The sequence below is a fragment of the Eriocheir sinensis genome, chromosome 41, assembly GCF_024679095.1.
Source record: "Eriocheir sinensis breed Jianghai 21 chromosome 41, ASM2467909v1, whole genome shotgun sequence".
In the NCBI taxonomy this organism is placed as follows: domain Eukaryota; kingdom Metazoa; phylum Arthropoda; class Malacostraca; order Decapoda; family Varunidae; genus Eriocheir; species Eriocheir sinensis.
In genome coordinates this window covers 5,654,420-5,674,745 of record NC_066549.1, presented here as the reverse complement: position 1 = coordinate 5,674,745, position 20,326 = coordinate 5,654,420, and the positions used below count along the sequence as shown (strand labels likewise).

Sequence of the window (20,326 nt, the reverse complement as noted above, 5' to 3'; positions counted from 1 at the left end):
AGTATAGGAGGAGGAGGAGGAGGAGGAGGAAAAAGGAGGAAGAAGGATAAGAATAGGAGCAATAAGCCGGATTGTTAGTGGGTATTTTGAGTAGAGATAAAAAAAAAGTGTGTCCTTAGTGGGCGTTCTCTCTCTCTCTCTCTCTCTCTCTCTCTCTCTCTCTCTCTCTCTCTCTCTCTCTCTCTCTCTCTCTCTCTCTCTCTCTCTCTCTCTCTCTCTCTCTCTCTCTCTCTCTCTCTCAGATCATGCATCATAATTGGCAAAGATTTGGTCCTCGTGGAAACTGATCTCTTTTTTCTTTATTATTTTCTTTTTTTCAGTAATAATAAGTGGGAGTTTGAGGCTTTTGTTTTGCTTATTTTTTTTTACTTTTTTTACTCCTTGGGGTACGCTTGTTATCGTTCCCTTGATCTATTTACTTTGGCTAGTGTAATGAGGTTACTTGAAGGAGATTATTTTATGTGTGTGTGTTTTCAAAGTCCTTTTAAAAAATATACTATGTGAAAAAAGGTGGAGGATGGTTTCATGTTTTTTCTTCTTTTCATTTGACCTCCTTCGTCGTTATTCTGTTTGTAGTGGAGATGTAGATATATACTCCTTTTCTTTCTCTTCTTCTGTCTATTTTTCTACCTATTCTCTTAGCTTATCCATCTCTGTCCATTGCCTTCCTTTTCTTTTCTTTCTTTCAAACTCTTTCTCTCAATGTCTATCTCCATTTGTTTATCTATTTATAACTTTTCTCTTAGTTTATACGTGACTCTCCACTGTGTTCCTTCCTTTCCTTTCTTTTAAACTCTCTCCCTCTCTCTCTGTCTATCTTCATCTATCTATCTATCTATCTATCTCTTCCTGTTTCACTCCCTGCATCTTTCACTTGACTCCCAGCACTGACATCCTTCTCTCTTCGATTTTTTACTTTCCCCTCCCTCTCTCTCCCTCTTCCCTCCTTTCCATCTCTCCCTCGTGGCTCCCTCCTCTTCCCCACATTCCTATTCCACCGTCGCGTCTCCTATCTCTTTCCTCCCTTTCCCACATCTACCTCGTCAATCCCTCCCTCTTCCCTTCCTTTCCCATTCCTACTATCACGCATTCCTCCCTCTCCCTTCCTTTCCCATCTCTTCGTTTTCCCCTCCTTTCATATTCCTACTTCCCTGAACGCTGACATTTATGCATCCCTGCTCTTCTTCCCTCTCCCTTCCCCTCCTTTCCCGTCCTTACCTCGTTCATCCCTCTTTCTTCCCTTCCTTTTCCATTCCAACCTCATATTTTCTCCCTCTCTCCTCCATACCTTTCTCATCCCTCCCTCTTCACTTTTTTTCTCACTCCAACCTCGCTGCACGCTGACAGTTCTCCCTCCCCTTCCCCCTCCCATAATCCCGTCCCTCCTGTCCTTCCTCACCGGTGTCTGGGTCGGTCTCCAGTTCGTCGCCCGAAGAGACGGTGTGTGTGCGGCGCGGCGGGGGTAGCGGGGATGCCGTCGGCGACCCCTCCATGCTCTTCGCCGAGGAGCCCACGCTGTCCGTGTCACTGCCGCCGGGGCCCACCAGCCGACCCACTGTTCCGCGGCACACAGGGAGAAAAGAGGTCAATTAGTAAAGCTGTGAAAGAGGATAATAGTCACCTACTAAACTTAACCTAACACTAAAACCTTCGTCTGTATTGCTCGCCCCTAATAATTCAAAGCTAACTGTTAAAGGTGGCACACAGAGATGAAGAGTTAAAGGTAAGGTCAGTTAGCAATGGTGTGGAAGGGAGTAATGGTCCTTTATTAACCTAATCCTAACAAATAGTAACTCAATCTACATTGCTCAAAGTTAAACAGCGCACGGCAGCACACAGGGAAGAAAAGGTCAGTTAATGAAGGTGTGAAAGAAAGTAATGATCACCTGTTAATCGGAGCCTAACAAACACCCCTTTTTGCATTGCTTTTGTAGTAATTCAAAGGTACAGAGTCAGCACAGAAGGACAAAAAGGTCAGTTACTAAAGGTGTGAAAAAGGGTTATGGTCACCTATTAATCAGAACCTAAGAAATACTTCAAGTTTGCGTTGCTCCATCAAAATAATTCAAAGCTAACTGACCAGCGATGGCCAACACAGATGAAAATGTCAATTAGTAAAAATATGGAAGAAAGAAATCATCACCTAATAAAATGTAACCTAACATATAGTATCTCATTCTGCATTGCTCTCTCCAAGAACATTAAAGTTAACTGAATGACACTTTATTTTTTCTTACTTTTTGTTACTGCTTGAGACTCAGCTAACCCAGAGCTTGTTTATCTTATCTATCAATCATTTTATCTTCTACTTCCTTCCCTTTATCTTTAATTTTTCTCCTTTGTATCTTGAGCGTGTCAGGGTCATAGAGCGTTTGTTACCCTTAGTACTTGCACTCTTCAACGGCTGCTTATTAGTCTGTGTTTAACAACCATACAAAGCCAGCTGTGCCTCTTACAAAGCCTCACGTACTCACCCTGGCTATGAAGAACAATACTCAGCAGATGAATAAAGTCGCCTGTGAGAACTATAAGCCTCTCCTCATCTATCTTGACCAGTTAGTGAAGCCATGAAGAACAACACTCACCAGATGAACACAAAGTCACCTATGAGAACCACAAATAACTACAAGCCTCATCTATCTATCTTGGCCGGTTAGTGAAGTCATGAAGAACAACACTCACCAGATGAACACAATGCCACCTATGAAAACTATAATAAGGGTTGTTTTATAAGACATTTCGCCGCCCAAGAACACACATTTGACAAGGCTTTCGTAGGAGTTGTGGGCATTTCCAGGAGTAGTTTTATGACCCTGGTGGTAGTGCGACCCTTCTTCTGTACCATGAACCTCAAGAAACACCAATTAGATCCCGACTGACCCCCTCTTTGACCTTTAGAAATAGCTGATGTGAGAAGCGAAGGCGTCTTATATTACCAACCAAGGCCTCCTCCTGTACTCTTCTTAGCCAGTTAGTTGAGACACAGAGAACAAAGCTTAGTATACGAACCCATGACCATCACTACGACACACCGAGGCCCTAGCCACTCACCCTGCAGGTCGTCGTGGTGCGGTACGGCTCCATTGGCGGCGGGGTCGTGGTGGGGTGACAGCGAGGGGGCGCCGGGGCGATAGGGCTGGAAGGAGAACGGGGACTCGGGCTGGTCGGGTCCTGGCGACGGTCCGAGGCGCTTTACGAACTCCATGTACTGTGACCCGGGTTCGTAGAGGCGGGAACTCTCGCACAGCGTCTGGAACTGTGCAGAGGAGTGTAGAGTGAGTCGAGGCCGCGGTAGGATGGGTGTACGTACTTTCCAACCTTCTGCATCGTTATTGTTTGTAGTGGCAATGTAGATATATACTCTTTTCTTCTTTCTCTTCTTCTATTTATTTTTCTACCTATTCTCTTAGCTTATCCATATCTACCCATTGCCTTTCTTTTCTTTTCTCTTTCTATCAAACTCTCTCTATGTCTATCTCCATCTCTTAGTTTACCCGTGAATGGTGAAGGTGTTAGAATGTTGAGGCGACCGAGGGAGGTGAGGAGGATAATGAGGGGAGGAATGAAGGGAGGGAAGAGAAGAAGGGTAGGAGTGAGAGAAACAGAGGAAGGGAGGGAGAGGAATGATTAACGAAAAGGAGTGAAGATGAAGAAGGTAATGGATGAAGGGATATGGATGTGAAGAAGGAGGAGAAGGAGAGAACTGGAGGTGAGTGAGAGGAATGATTAAAGAAAAGGAGTGAAGGTGTGAAGAAGGTAATGCATGAAGGGATATAGATGTGAAGAAGGAGAAGAAGGAGAGAACTGGAGGTGAGTGAGACTGAATGAGTGAATGAGTAAAAGAGACAAAGAGGAAATGAAGAAGAAAAGGAGTTTGTAAGACATAAACCTTACTGACATTCTTATTTAAGCCCAAGATACATTTATAAACTTCAATCAAGTCCTCTTCAACTCTTCCCCTCTCTAGAACATGCAAATTGAAGCCCTTAAACCTCTCCTTATATGACAAGTTTCTCAGCCCATGAATAATTTTAGCCACCCTCCCCTGCACCGCTTCTAACGTACTGATGACGCCCATTGATAGAGTTAGCCTTGTCTAACTAATGCTAACTATTGAGAGAGAGAGAGAGAGAGAGAGAGAGAGAGAGAGAGAGAGAGAGAGAGAGAGAGAGAGAGAGAGAGAGAGAGAGAGAGAGAGAGAGAGAGATAAACAGATAGACACAGACAAACACAGAAAGACAAACAGACAGACTATTAACGAGAAGGGGTCAGGTAAAAGAAGAAACCGTTACAAAAACAAACAAAAAAAATGGTGGAAGGGGAGAGAGGGGAGAGGCGTGACAAGAGGAGGACAAATGAAGTTAACGCTACGGACAAAGGGAGGATGATGAGGCGAGGGGCGGAGAGAGGAGGGAAAGAAGACCTACCTCGATGCAATACAAAGCAGATCAAGACACGCCACCGGTCAATTGTGTTCCCGTCTCCCTCTTCCCTTTCATCTCATCCGACTTCCCGCCCCGACATCGCTCACTCATGCCAGCTGATGTTTTCCCTTCCTTTCCCTCTCCCTTCCCCTCCTTTCCCAATCTTACATCGTTCATTCCTCTGTCTTCCCCTCCTTTCCCATCCCAACCCTCTCCCTTCCCCTCCTTTCCCAATCTTACATCGTTCATTCCTCTGTCTTCCCTTCCTTTCCCATCCCAACCCTCTCCCTTCCCCTCCTTTCCCAATCTTACATCGTTCATCCCTCTGTCTTCCCTTCCTTTCCCATCCCAACCCTTTCCCTTCCCCTCCTTTCCCAATCTTACATCGTTCATTCCTCTGTCTTCCCTTCCTTTCCCATCCCAACCCTCTCCCTTCCCCTCCTTTCCCAATCTTACATCGTTCATTCCTGTGTCTTCCCTTCCTTTCCCATCCCAACCCTCTCCCTTCCCCTCCTTTCCCAATCTTACATCGTTCATTCCTCTGTCTTCCCTTCCTTTCCCATCCCAACCCTCTCTCTTCCCCTCCTTTCCCAATCTTACATCGTTCATTCCTCTTTCTTCCCTTCCTTTCCCATTTCAACCTCATATTTCATCCCTCTCTCCTCCATACCTTTCTCATCCCTCCCTCTTCCCTTCTTTTCTCATTCCAACCTCGCTGCATGCTGTCATTTCTCCCTCCCCCTCCCCTCTCTACTCTCCTCTTCCCCCTCCCATAATCCCCCTGGAGATATTCCCCTGTGGACATCTCCCCCCCTCCACTTCCCCCTCTTACACTTCATCTGAAATTGACCTGTCTTTTGCCTACCCATCTCTATTTTCTTTACAGGAACAGTGATTGGCGGGTTCTTTTATTTTACTTATTTATATCCTTCCCTGAGCTGTTTCCTTAACTCTAAAAACAAACAAACAAACAGACTCTATACGGTACATATTCTGAGACATATCGAGGCTCACACACACACACACACACACATTTGATAAGGCTTTGGTAGAGGTGATTGTGTCAGCATGTCCACGAGTAGTTTTCTGCGCCTAGGGATAGTCTGATAAGGCTTCCGCACCCTGAACATAAAAAGCACTCATGATTACCACATTAACCTAATTTGTGGCTTTTGGAAATGGTTGTTTGAGACCCTAAAATCTCTGTGAATACGGTCCATATATATCGTCCCCTATCCCTGACTCTCCCACTATCCCTCCTCTTCCTCACACCGTGCCAACTCGTCCTCATTCCCAGTCGCTCTCTCCCTCATACCTCATACCCTTCCTTCATCTTCCACCTTTGATTAGATAGTTAGTGTAGCTTGTCACAAAACAACCTCGTAAGAACCATCTCGTCTGCTGTTGTTTGTTCTTCTTTTGTGTTTTCTTTGTGTTCCTCCGCCTCACCTTCAGCCACCATCTCCCTCCTCCTCCTCCTTCTCCTCCCACCTTCTCCCTCATACTCCCCCCACCTCACCCTTCGCCCAAGTCACCCCTCCCTCAAGTCTTAGCCAACTCCCAAGACGCTAAAGGGCGACGTTCCAATATCCCCGCGGCTCCAGACCCCACTGAGCCTCGCCTCCAGTAACAGCCAGATAGAGACAGCACACCAGACAGCTCATTTGGCCTCCTCGACGTCCAATTCACCTCTGTTAAGCTCCACAGGCACAGCCTCTCACATCAACTCACCTCACCTCACATCAACAGAACCGAACCTCCACATTCTTATATCACCTCACCCCATCATCACCTCTTTTAAGCTCCACAAGCACAGCATCTCACATCAACTCACCTCACCTCAGATCAATCTCACCTCACCTTACCTAACCTCACCTCAACTTCATGTCACCTCACCCCATTACTGTTTAAACCGCACAGGCACAACATCTCACATGTAATGGCACTCACAACATGACTGCCAATCCTGTTCCACTCATCCACCACTTTGATGGTTGGCCACTTTTTGCCGATGTCCTTGTTCAATCTGAATTTATCCAACCAAAACCCATTGATACGTGTCATACCCGGTTCTCTTACCATAAAAACCTTACTAATATCCTTCTTAAATCATTTATAAACTTTGATCAAGTCTTCTCGCGCCCTCCGCCTTACTAGAGAATGCAAGTTTATTTGTTTAAGTCTCTCCTCATATGGGAAGTTTCTCAACCCGTGAATCATCTTAGTCATCCTCCTCTGCACCGATTCTAACGTCTTGATATCCATTCTCTAGTAAGGCGACCAGAACTGAGCCGTATGATAGTTAGCAGGCTTTTTTTGTACTCTTTTTATTGCCCTTTAGCCGTGTCCTCTAATGTAAAAAAAGAAATAAAGAGTTAGAGACCTCACCTTATCCTACCCACAAGATCTTTAACTAAACACCATCACCCATCATCCTAACCCTTTGAGACACAGCATTGCAACCCAGACCCTTTCCGCAGTGTTGCCAATCTCTCACCTGCACGGGGGCGGGGGCGGCGACGGTGTGCTGGAGCTGGAAGTAGCCCACGGTGACGGCCTTCATGGTCTGGTCGCACTGCAGGATCAGTTCTCGCAGCTGCAGGAGCACGTCACGCTTCAGCTTGAGCAGCGAGGCGTGGCGGTCGTTGGCATCGTTAACACACGTCTTGTACCACGACTCCGCATCCCTGACCTGCGGGGGAGAAGGGAGGGGGGTGTAGGCGTGGGGTGCTAGTCGTGTGTGTGTGTGTGTGTGTGTGTGTGTGTGTGTGTGTGTGTGTGTGTGTGTGTGTGTGATTAAGGGGAGGAAGATGTGTGCTTGTGGGGAGACGCACACGCACACGAACACACACACACACACACACTCGTTACTAACCTGTGATTCATTTCTGCACAGGTAAAAGCAGACAGGTAAAAACATTCACCTTTTGAAGTGCTTACTCTCATTTTGTTTGCGTTATCACATGAAACTTAAGATGGCTAACATGTTCCCTCAGTGTTGAAACAGATTCGTCATCCATAAGACTCTCAAGCAGGCTTCCTCAATTTTCAAAAACACATAACATCCCTCCATAAAAGTCAAATATGGTCCCTTGATATTGAAAGACTCTAAATCCTCCATGAAACTCACTTATATGTAACCTCAATTTTGAAACAGACTTTTAGCCTCCACAAGAGTCATACCTGTTCTCTCAATTTTAAAAGAGACTCATCCTCCATTAAAAATCAAGAATGTTTTAAGCTACCCACGTTATCCTTTCTATCACATGTTTACTCTTTTACTCTATTGAAACACTCATCATTCACAAATTTCAAAACATGTTCCCCCTATTTTGAAACCTACTTATCTACCATAAAACGATCATATTTTAAGCTAACCACGTTATCCTTTCTCGTACAAATTTACTCTTTTATACTTTTTTTGGAACACTTGTCACCCATCAAACTCAAAATATGTTGCCTCTATTTTGAAACACATCCTCTACCGGCACATTCATTCTCCATAAAGCTCAAACATATTTTAAACTACTCACGTTATCTTTTTTCCTCACAAGTTTACTCTATTATTCTTTTTTTGGAACACTTGTCAATCATAAAACTCAAAACATGTTTCCTCTATTTTGAAACACATCCTCTACCGGCACATTCATCCTCCATAAAGCTCAAACATATCTTAAACTAGCCACATTATCTCTTTTCCTCACAAGTTCACTCTCTATTCTATTTTAAAACACTCGTCACCCACCAAACTCAAAACATGTTCCTTCTATATTCCTTCTTCTCGAAACTGACCTCTCTTTTGACAACTCCTCTAAACATCTTTATATAGGAGCAGTGATTAGCGCTTTTTATTGTATTCATTTGTTTTACCCTTGAACTGCTTCCTTCACCCTCTCGTCACCCATAAAACTCAAAACATGTTCCTTCTACATTCCTTCCTCTCGAAACCGACCTCTCTTTTGACAACTCCTCTATACATCTTTATATAGGAGCAGTGATTAGCGCTTTTTTTGTCTTCATTTTTACCCTTGAACTGCTTCCTTTACCCCCCTCCCCCGCCCCGCCACACCCACCGGAGGCAACACCGTAACCCTCACCTTGTGTTGCGCCTCGTCCCTCTTCCTCTCCAGCTTCTCCTGCGTCTCGGTGTTCTCGGCCCGCGCCAGAGCCTCCCGCGCCCGACCCAGCTCCTGCCGAGGGAAGGGGAAGGGAGGACGTGAGGACCGCTGTTAACTGTGAGTATAATTGGTCGCGTACGGGTCATCTGAGTTTGGGTACCTTCCGCAGTGTGACTAAAACCCTTCCCTAACCTATCTTAACCTGACCTTACTTAACCCTGGTCTAACCTAACCTACCCTTCCCTACCCTACCCAAACTTTGACTAACCCTGGTCTAACCTACCCTACCCTACCTTACGCAAACCTTACCTAGCCCTAGTCTAATCTACCCTACCCTACCCAAACCTTATCTAACCCTAGTCTACCCTAACCTACCCTACCCTACCCAAACCTTACCTAACCCTGGTCTAACCTTCGCTACCCTACCCAAACCTTACCTAACCCTAGTCTAACCTGACCTAACCTACCCCCCCCTACCCAAACCTTACCTAACCCTAGTCTAACCTAACCTACCCTACCCTACCCTACCCAAACCTTACCTAACCCTAGTCTAACGTAGCCTACCCTCTCCTACCCTACCCAAACCTTACCTAACCCTAGTCTAACGTAGCCTACCCCCCCCCAAACCTTTAACCCTACCCTAGTCTAACCTACCCCCCTACCTACCTACCCCCCAACCTCTGTATAAACTCCATCGACCTCGTCTACATAGGGTAACCATGGAACTCCTGTATGGTCCCCAAAGGTTTCATTATTTGTATGGTCTGTTATTGATTTCTATGTCTGTGGTCCTTTTGTATTTTGTTTTTTCTCTGTCTCACTATATTTCTCTATCTTTTTTTTGTCTATTTTTTTTCTCTATTTTTTTCAATCTTTCACCTTTGTCTCAATTTATCCATCTACCTATCTATCTATTTACATCTATCTACTATCTATCTATCTTTCTCTTTCTTCTGCTCTCTCTGTCTGTCTGTCTGTGTGTCTCTGTCTCTGTCTGTCTTATTTTCTCTATTACTTTCCTTCAATATTTCTTTTGTCTCTCTCTATCTGTCTACTTCCTTATCTATTTACATATCTATTCATCTATTCATTTCTCTCTCTGTCTGTCTCTCTTTCTATCCATTCATCTATCTGTCTATCTATCTATCTATCTATCTACCTACCTATTTATCTGTCTGTCTAAGTCTAAGGCTCTTCGTCTCATCAGCTCTCCTCTTACTGATAGTCTTCTACCTCTTAAATTCCACCGTCATGTTGCCTCTCTTTCTATCTTCTATCGATATTTTCACGCTGACTGCTCTTCTGAACTTAGTAACTGCATGCCTCCTCCCTCCTGTCTGTCTGTATATCTCTGTCTGTCTCTCTTTCTATCCGTCCATCTATCTATCTATCTATCTGTCTGTCTATTGCCGCCACCCTTTGAGCCTCAGCCGTCACGGTCACACAGGTCCGCCGTCGCCAACTCCGCCCCGCCCACCTGGTGTCGCTGGTCGTAGCTCATCTTGGCTTTCTTGAGGTTACTGAGCGCCTCCGTCACGCGCTTCAGCTCCTTGGTCCACATGTCTTTGATTCCCTTGCGTGCGCGGTCATGCTCGTTCCTCCGTGCCGTGAGTGGCTGCGGGAGAGGAAGGCAGGGGGAGGTTAGGTTAGAGTGAGGGGATGATGGAGGGAGAGGAAGGCACGGAGAGGTTAGGGTGATGAGAGGGGAAGATGGAGAGGTTAGGAAGGTGTGAGGGGAAGATGGAGGGAGAGGAGATCAGGGAGAGGGGAAGAGGAAATCAGGCATAGAGTTGTGTGGTGGTTGAGAGGTTAGGGACGCATGAGAGGAGGCTGCTGAGAGACGGGTGATATTGTGGCAAGGGATGAAATGATAGAAGAGAGAGGGAGAGGAAGGTTGCGAGTGATGAGAAAGGCAATAAAGGATGGGATGATAAGAGACACAGTGAAAAGGAGAAAGGAAAAAGAGGTTGCGAGATGACAGAAGTGGTAAAAAGGGGATGATAAGACGGAGAGGAACAGAGAGAGGCTGCGGAACGACATATGAGAGTTGGGGAAAGGGATGAGATAACAGGAGAAAGAAAGAAGAGGAAAGGAGAGCGCGAAATGCATAAATGTGAAGGAAGGAAAGAAAGGAGAGAGAGAGAGAGAGAGGGAGAAAGAAGAGGAAGAGAGGAGAGACAAAGACGGAATGCAGGAATTGGAAAGGGATAGACAGAAGAGAGAGGAAGGGAGAGGAAGAAAGAGGGAGAGAGACGGAAGGAAGGAACTAGAGAGAGAGAGAGAGAGAGAGAGAGAGAGAGAGAGAGAGAGAGAGAGAGAGAGAGAGAGAGAGAGAGAGAGAAGGGAAAGCATGTGATGAAAAGCAGAAAAAGAAGAGGAAGAGGGATGGAGAGTAATGGATGGGAAAATTAAGAAAGGATTGATGGGAGAGAGGAGGCAAAAAAAAGATAATGGGAGAGAGAGAAAGAAGAGCTCAGGAGAGGAAAGGGATAATGGAAGGAAAGAATGTGATATATGATGAAAGGAAAGAGGAGGAGGAGGAGGAGGAGGATGAGGAAGAAGAGAAGGAATACCAGAAAGGTGAGGGATCAAAGGAGAAAGAAGAGAAGGAGGAGGAGGAGAAAACTGAGAAGCGGAAAAGAAGGAAAATGGATGTCAGGAAGAAGAGGAGAATTGAGAGAGGAGAGGAAAAGGTCAAGGTGAGAAGGGAGAGACAAAGGAAAGAAATAAAGAAGGAGAAGAAGACAGAAAAAGAGGTGGGGAAGAGAGAGGAGGAGGAGGAGGAGGAGGCGAAGTAGAGATGAAAAGAAGGAGGAACAAGAAAGAAGAGAAGAAAAGTCCGTGAGGAGAAAATGAGAAGGAAAAGGAGGAGAAGAAGAGAGAAAAGAGGGGAAAGAGAAGAGATGAGGAGAAATGGGAAGAGGAAAGAGAGGATAGAAGTGAGGAATGAATTTAAGAAAGAAAGATGAGAGGCAAAGAAAAAATATGAGAGAGAGAGAGAGAGAGAGAGAGAGAGAGAGAGAGAGAGAGAGAGAGAGAGAGAGAGAGAGAGAGAGAGAGAGAGAGAGAGAGAGAGAGAGAGAGAGAGAGAGAGAGAGAGAGAGAGAGAGAGAGAGAGAGAGAGAGAGAGAGAGAGAGAGAGAGAGAGAGAGAGAGAGAGAGAGAGAGTAAAACATAGAAACCAACAGACAAAAAGAGGAGACAAACAGATATACAGACAGACAGACACAGACAACGAAACAGAAACACAAATAAAACCAAAAGGAAGAAAGAAAACAGATAAATGACAAAAGATAAACAGCCAAAGGAAAACATACAAACAAACACATAAACACACACACACACACACACACACACACACACACACACACACACACACAAATAACAACGTAGACGAAAAGAAGGGCGACAGACAGAGACAGACAAACAGACAGCCCCAAGATCCACATACACAGAGATCGTGACCCACACTGGTAAAGAACGAAGATAAATACAAACAAACACACACACATACAGGAAGAGACACAAAAAATGAATAAATAAATGAATGTATACAAAGAGTTATAGATAAACACAAGGAAAACAATTAGGGTGCATCGTAACACACAAAGACGAATTAATAAATGTATATATAAAGAGATAAGGAGGTGAAACTAATGAAATACTAAGAGCGTATCCCCCTCTAGCCTAATCCCTTATTAACCCCTCAGAGCATAAGAGCAGATCCAGGTAATGTAAGGGCAGGTAAGACGGACCCTCAGGTAACCCTCACCAGACACCTGCACACCTGACATCGATGTATAAGAATGGAGGCTCGACACAGCACGAAGATACTCAGGAATTCCTCTAAATATACACATTCATCATATTATTTTTTTTTTTTTTATTATTTCTATCATTCTCGTTTTTCTTCCTTCCTTCCTGCCTTCGTTTTTTGTCCCTTCATTTATCATTTTTATTTACTGCTTTCTTCTTTTCTTTGTTTCCTTATTTGTTTCCTTCTATGCCATGCACCCCCGCCACCCCTCCCACCCACACACACACACAGGAAGAGCATTTGTTCATGATGTTTTGGGAGTCGACTGTTTGCACGGTTTTGGGGGCAAGCAAACACTCGGTATCGAATGTGCTGTTTGGTCACGGGAAGGGGGGGGGAGAGAAGGGAAGAGAAAGAGAGACAGATGGATAGAAAGATTTGTAGATAGATATATAAGGAATAAAAGAAAGGATAATAGGAAAGAAAAAATAGAAAGAAAAAAAGAAGGAATGAAAAACTAAAAAAGAAAGAGAGTAAGAGAGAGAGAGAGAGAGAGAGAGAGAGAGAGAGAGAGAGAGAGAGAGAGAGAGAGAGAGAGAGAGAGAGAGAGAGAGAGAGAGAGAGAGAGAGAGAGAGAGAGAGAGAGAGAGAGAGAGAGAGAGAGAGACAGACGCAGACAGAGAGACAGACAAAAAAAGACAAAAAATAACTACATACAGACAGACAGACACAGACAACATACAAAAACAGACACACAGACAGACGGACGCAGAAAAGGCGAGAGGTAAACAAACAGAGAGATGAACAAGCAAACAAGCACACAGAATATGAGAAAAGTAAACAAAGAGAAAATCGCGGAAAATGCACACACACACACACACACACACACACACACACACACACACACACACACACACACACACACACACACACACATGCAGTTGGACACACGCAAAATCAACTAAAACAAAATTCAATAAAAAAACAGGAAAAAAGTTGAACCAATAGATAACGAAAAGCGAAACGAGAAATTAATCGATGAAATGAATATTGACAAACGGTAAAAAAAAATAAAAAAAAAAAAAAACGAATCGCAGCGGCTGACAGAATTTAAAAAGTTGGAGATTCGGGTAAAAAAATATAATAAAACGGTCAAAAAAATAATGATAGGGGAGATTGAAAGATATGAGAGTTATTTATTGAAAAGTTGAAAATATACGAAAAAAATAGACGCCGAGAGAAATATCACGGAAGAAAAAAAGAAAATTAAGACGAAGTGAACGATAAAAAATATGCTTACAGATGAAACTTGAAATATAAAAAAAAAAAAAAATAAATCATAGACAACAGGGATGAGAGAGAGAGAGAGAGAGAGAGAGAGAGAGAGAGAGAGAGAGAGAGAGAGAGAGAGAGAGAGAGAGAGAGAGAGAGAGAGAGAGAGAGAGAGAGAGAGAGAAATAGAATAGAAAATAGAATAGGAATAGGAATGGATGGAAGAAACAGACAGAAATAACAGACAAAAGCGAACTTGGTAAAAAGGCAAATAAAAGAGCAAAAAATTAGGCAGACCGGCAGAGCAAAGTTAAAAAAAAAAAAAAGTAAATTCTGCGCCGGTCGGAATTCAGGGACCAAGTAGGCTAAATAGAGTTAGAGAGAGAGAGAGAGAGAGAGAGAGAGAGAGAGAGAGAGAGAGAGAGAGAGAGAGAGAGAGAGAGAAAATCAGCTTCTCTTTCTATTTGCTCAACATTTAATCTGTGTCTGTGTCTGTTCCTGTCCTTCCTCTTTCTCCCCCTTCCCCCTTCCCCCTTTCCCCTCTCTCCTCCCCTCCCTCCCCCCCTTTCTTCCTCCCTTCTTTCCTTCCTCTAATGCGTTCCTTCCTTTCACTCCATTTTCTATTATTTCTTTCGTTCTGCTCTCTCTCTCTCTCTCTCTCTCTTCAATTTCCTCTTTTGCTCTTTACTAATCAAGTTTCCCTTCCCTTCCCTCTTTATTATCATCTTTGCTTTCTCCCTTTATCCGTTTTTCTTTTTTTATCTTTATTTTTTCTTCCTCTCCCTTCTCTTTCTCTACTGTAATATCTAGTCTTCCATATGTCCTTCCTCTCTCTCTTATTTCTCTTCCTTTCTCTTCTTTCTCTCTCATTCCCATATACTCATCGTCCTCTTGCCCTCGTCTTTCTCCTCATCTCTTGTTTCTTTCATTCTTCTCTTCCCCTCTTCTTCTCCCCTTCTCTTTTATCTCTAATCCTCTCATCTTCTTCCTTCCCTTCTCTCTTTGCCCTTGTTCTCTCAGCCTTCTTCACCTCTCCTTCATTTTCTTTTATCTCTCCTTCTCCCATCCTTTCCTTCACTTTTCATCTCATTCTCCCATCTTCTTTATCTCTTTATCTTCTGTCTATCATTCCCCTTTTCTTATCCTTCATTTCTCCTCTTTCTCTTCTTGCATTCTTTCACCTCCATTTCCCTTCACCTATCCTCCTTCTCTTCTCCTTTCTCACTCATTCTCTCTTGTCTTTCCATTCCCTTGCTTCGCCTCTCCTTCCTTTCTCTTTCCCCTCCCATTCTTTCATCCCCCTTCACTTCCCCTCCCCTTTTTTCCTTTTCACTTTCATGCTCACATCCTCACCACTCTCCTCCATTTCCTCCTCCTCCTCCTCCTCCTCTTCCTCTTCCGTTCTTTATCCCCCCTGGCAGTGACGGGCTAGCGGGGTCTTTCTGCCCAATCCTAGTCTATAGATAATGCAGACCTACCATTGTGACCGGGGGAGCAGGGGGAAAGGGGGGAGGAAGAGAGGGGAAAAGGGAGAGAGGAGATGGAGAGACAGGAAGGGGGAAAGAGGGGGAGAGGGGGGGAGGTAGGGATTATTGAGGGAAGCGTTGGAATGAAAGAGGAAGGGACGGGGAGAAGAGAAAGAGGAAGAGGAATGGGAAGAATAAGAGAGGGAAAGAGGAAGAGAAGAGGAAAGAAGAAAGAGAGGGAATTAGGAAGAGAAATGGAAAGACAGATAATGGAAGGAGAGAAAGAGTGAGAAAAATGGAAAGAGGAAGTGAGGAAGAAAAATAGAAAGAGAAGGAAAAAGGAAGAGAAATGAAGAGAAAAAAGGAAAAGAAATGGAAGAAAATGGAGAGAGAGAGAGAGAGAGAGAGAGAGAGAGAGAGAGAGAGAGAGAGAGAGAGAGAGAGAGAGAGAGAGAGAGAGAGAGAGAGAGAGAGAGAGAGAGAGAGAGGAGAGGAGGATAAAAAAAAATGTAAAGAAAACGGACACAAAACAGACTTTCCAATCTCTCTCTCTCTCTCTCTCTCTCTCTCTCTCTCTCCCCGCAGAATTAGCCGCGGAAATTTTTGGCAGAGAAAGAAAATGAAAAAGAAAGAAAACAGCGAAAGAGGAAAAAAAAATGGTGCAAACAATCTACTCTTTCTGACAGATTAATAAGTAAAGAAAGAAGATAAAGGAGTGGATGAGTGAGTGAGTGAGTGAGTGAGTGGGCGAGTGAATGGGTGAGTGAGTGAGTGAGTGAGTGAGCAAGCGTGTTAGTGAATGAGTGAGAGTGAGTGCGTGAGTTTGTGTGAATGAGTGTAAGTGAGTGAGTGAGTGAGGGAGGGAGTGAGTGAGTGAGTGAGTGAGGGAAGGAGGGAGGGAGGGAATGAGTGAGTGAGTGAGGGAGGGAGGGAGTGAGGGAGGGACAGCGAATGAGTGAGTGAGTGAGCGTGTTAGTGAATGAATGAATGAATGAAAGTGAGTGCTTGAGTTTGTGTGAATGAGTGAAAGTGAGTGAGTTAGTGAGTGAGTGAGCGAGTGAATGAAAGTTGTGAAGGGGTAAGACTATGAATGAGTGAGTAAATGAGAAAATGAATGAGTGAATGATGGAGAGAATGAATGAATAAATACAACAACGAGTTAATATATAAATGGATGAGGAAAATGCCAATGAATAAATGAACTAACGGAATGTAAAGGAAAACAAATACAATAAATAATAAAACAATCAAAGGTGGAAAGAATGGGGGAAAGAAAGCAAGAAAGAGGAGCTGACTGACTGACTGACTGACTGACTGACTGACTGACTGACTGACTGACTGACTGACTGACTGACTGACTGACTGACTGACTCCGCCTCTCCTTCACAATCAATTTATTCATCTAATATAATGTCACTCAATCTGTCCGTCTGTCTGTCTGTTTGTGCTCTCTCTCTCTCTCTCTCTCTCTCTCTCTGTGACTTTCTGCTTGTACATGTCTGTTTGTCCACGTGTCTGTCTGTCTGTTTGTCTGTTTGCCTGTCTGTCTATCTGTATGTCTATTTCTCATCCTGTCTGTCTCTCTGTGTGTCTGTCTGTCTAATCTGTATGTCTTTCTACTTGTGTATGTCTGTTCTCAATGCGTCCGGCTGTGTGTGTCTGTATATCTGTTTGTCTGTCTGTCTCTCTATATCTTTCTACTTGTGTATGTATGGTTCTCAATGTGTCTGTCTGTTTATCTGTTTGCCTGTCTGTCTGTCTCTGTCTTTCTACTTGTGTATGTATGTTTCTCTGTCTGTCTCTCTGAATGGCTGTCTCTTTGTTTATCTGTTTGTCTGCCTGTCTATATGTATGTCTCTCAACTTATGCATGTCTGTTTGTCCACTTGTCTGTCTGTCTGTCTGTCTGTGTCTGTTCTTTCTCCTCCCTCTATCTATCTATATCTCTCTTTGGAAGCATCAATCAGACTTTCCCGTTCTTTCCCTTCGCATCACATCACCCCAGAGAGCTTCGAGTCGCCTCCCTTGCCAAGAAGAGGAAGAACACGACACAAAACTACACCTGGAAACAAAACTCCCAGCAGATTACGGGTAAAGACACGCGAGTCCCCTCCTCGGCGCCCTTCCCTGCGAGGCATTAATGGAAGACTCGCAAACGCTACACTGAAGAGTTACGCAAAGTTGATCCCTTCATTGTGTTGTATTGTGAATCCGTAGACGAGAGAAAGAGAGAAGAGAGATTAGCTTAATTAATCCTGCCCCCTCTCTCTCCCTCTCTCTTTTTCTCTCTCTTTACGGAGCTTATGTGCACGGAAACAAGAGAGACACACAGATAGACAAGTAGATAGACAGGTAGAAATAGATCGATAGAGACATGTTAGGTTAGGTTAGGTAGAAAGAGATAGAGAGACAGACAGACAGATAGACAGAGACACGTGTTAGATTAGGTTAGGATATGTAGAGAGAGAGAGAGAGATAGAGATAGAGAGAGAGAGAGAGAGAGAGAGAGAGAGAGAGAGAGAGAGAGAGAGAGAGAGAGAGAGAGAGAGAGAGAGAGAGAGTGTTACAGACGAATTAGGTTAGGTTAGGAGAGAAGAGAGATGAGAGAGGGTAGAGTAAGAGATACAGAGATAGACAGATAGACAGATAGAGAGAGAGATAGGGATAGATAGTTACAGACGAATTAGGTTAGGCTAGGTAGAGAGATATAGATGGGTAGATAGATAGATAAATAGAGGAGTTAGGTTAGCTTAGGGTAGAGAGAGATAGAGACAGAGATTGACATAGACATTCAGACCACACAGATAAGAGAAAACAGGAGATAAAAGGAAGGTGAAGAGAAACAAACAAAGAGATGAAGGAAAGAAGGAAAAGATTAAATAAGAGAGAGAGAGAGAGAGAGAGAGAGAGAGAGAGAGAGAGAGAGAGAGAGAGAGAGAGAGAGAGAGAGAGAGAGAGAGAGAGAGAGAGATTAGTCAGATTAGTTCTTTTCCCGCGACACATGTGACTCGTAGTAAAGCTGCAAGAATCAACAGCATCAACGGGGAGCAAGGAAAGGATTGGCGGGAGATGAAAGCGAGTGAATCTTTTTTCCGCTAGAATTCTGCGGAAGCCGGAAAGTGGACGGGAAAATAAAAGCCTTTGCACCGATAACGAAATATAATTATCCTTTAAACTGTTACTGGGAAAGAATATAAAACCCTGTGCACTAGAGTTTTGTGGAAGCTGATATATAAGCGGATGGAATATTGTGCCGATGACAGGGAAATAACGCTTTACTTTGAACTTATATATAAAAATACACACCCCTGTTTTGAACGCATATGAAAAAAAGAATAAGCAGTCACCTTGTTCACTAGAGTTTTGTGGAAGCTGATATATAAGCGGATGGAATATTGTGCCGATGACAGGGAAATATAGCTTTACTTTGAACTTATATATAAGAAAGACACCCCTGTTTTGAACGCATATGAAAGAAGGAATATGCAATCACTCGGATGCTACTGAACTTGAGATATATGAAAAAACAGATGAAATTGCAGTTTAAAGTCTACTCTTAACTGATACTGCTGACTAAAATTGAGTTGAAGTTATTGAATGGAAGAAGAGTTATGTTATTGCGGAGTGAAGCTTTAATGTGATCTGAAACGCTTGAATTTATACAGGCCGCTAAAATTAAGTAGACGTTAGAGATTATATATAAAACTGATAATACTGCAGAATAAGACTTCGATGTGACAAAAAAAATTCATATCACTAGCAATCAATTTAAGTATATAAGTACAAAAAAGTTCAGATAGTACAGAATGAAACTTTACTGCGAAATGAAACGGAAACAAAAACAGAACTATTATTACGCAAAAAGTTAACGGGTTAGTAGGCAAAAAAAAAACACTCATGTACACGGACGAGGTATACGTTTTATCTGTCCATTACGAAACTGGATGAAATAGTAATAATAATGAAACGAAACTCCGCGCGGAAGTGAAACGGGAAAAAAGAAACATTCCCCCTAATAGAGTTCTCCAGAAAACGTTAATTAAAATGTTAAAAAAATGTGAAAACGGCAAAAAAAATAACAGAAATATAATGAAATGCCGTGTGAACAATAATTTAGAACGACAACGATGTAAAAGAAAAAAAAAACAATGGAGAGAGAGAGAGAGAGAGAGAGAGAGAGAGAGAGAGAGAGAGAGAGAGAGAGAGAGAGAGAGAGAGAGAGAGAGAGAGAGAGAGAGAGAGAGAGAGAGAGAGAGAGAGAGAGAGAGAGAGAGAGAGAGAGAGAGAGAGAGAGAGAGAGAGAGAGAGAGAGAGAGAGAGAGAGAGAGAGAGACAGAGAGAGACAGACAGACACAGACAGACACAGACAGAGACAGAGAGAGAGAGAGAGAGAGAGAGAGAGAGAGAGAGAGAGAGAGAGAGAGAGAGAGAGAGAGATCGCAGTAACTGTCAACAGATACACCGAACGGTTTCATTTTGAGCCAATTAACTTACGCCCCAAAAATGACGGGAGAAAAAAAACGAAGCAGGTTATCATGACACACAAAGGCCGAGGCAGCGAGGCCGACAGCGCTTTTTCTCTTCACCGATTGAGTCGCGAGTGAAAAGGAGGAAAAAAAACGTGGTGAAAAATGATCCGACAAATTTATTTCTTTACTGCCCGAGTGATTCACCGGGAAAGAGAGACGTGAAAAAAATGACCTGAAACACACACAGTAGACCAAGCCATGAAACACACGCTGGTCCATAACACAAGCTCTCCCTTCCCAGGACCCATCCCTTTACAATCAGTTTCACACCTCTTTCCTATACGAGCTTTCTATTAACAACTTTTACGAATTAATGTCAACAGTTAATTTTCTTATTTTGTCTTAACAGCATTTACCTTTGTTTTCTAAGATGAAACGCGTGTTAGTCCGTATGACACTCTCTCCCATTTTAAGCCATCACTTTGGTACAAGATTCAGACACATACCCTACGAGCTTTCTATGAACACTTTTACGAGTTAATGTCAACAGTTATTTTTCTTCTTTTGTCTTGACAGCATTTACCTTTGTGTTCTAACATGAAACGTGTATTAGTCCGTATCACACTCTTCCATTTTAAGCCATCACTTTGATACAAGATTCAGACACCGTTCCGTACGAGCCTTCTATGAACACTTTTACGGATTAATATCAACATGTTCAGTTTTTTGCCTTCGTATATTTCACAAACTTCACCTTTGATTACTTCTGACTTGGTCTATTTGCGTCATACTGTTACTAATGCATAATTTTATATGTTGCC

At 43.4% G+C, this 20,326-nt stretch overlaps 1 protein-coding gene across 5 annotated transcripts in view; it reads right to left on the bottom strand.

The window, feature by feature from the left end:
• Nucleotides 1-20,326, bottom strand: part of LOC127009549 (rho GTPase-activating protein 45-like) — a 285,593-nt gene that overhangs the window by 46,007 nt on the left and 219,260 nt on the right. For all 5 annotated transcript variants that reach the window (XR_007762051.1, XM_050882726.1, XM_050882725.1 and 2 more), the window contains 5 exons: nucleotides 10,020-10,157; nucleotides 8,522-8,614; nucleotides 6,922-7,116; nucleotides 3,052-3,256; nucleotides 1,400-1,555 (listed from right to left, as the gene is read on the bottom strand). Coding sequence is in view for 4 of the 5 variants with exons in the window: in XM_050882726.1 (XP_050738683.1) it covers nucleotides 1,400-1,555; nucleotides 3,052-3,256; nucleotides 6,922-7,116; nucleotides 8,522-8,614; nucleotides 10,020-10,157 (787 nt within the window). In the remaining variant the exon portion in view is untranslated. The remainder of the gene's footprint in view (nucleotides 1-1,399; nucleotides 1,556-3,051; nucleotides 3,257-6,921; nucleotides 7,117-8,521; nucleotides 8,615-10,019; nucleotides 10,158-20,326) is intronic.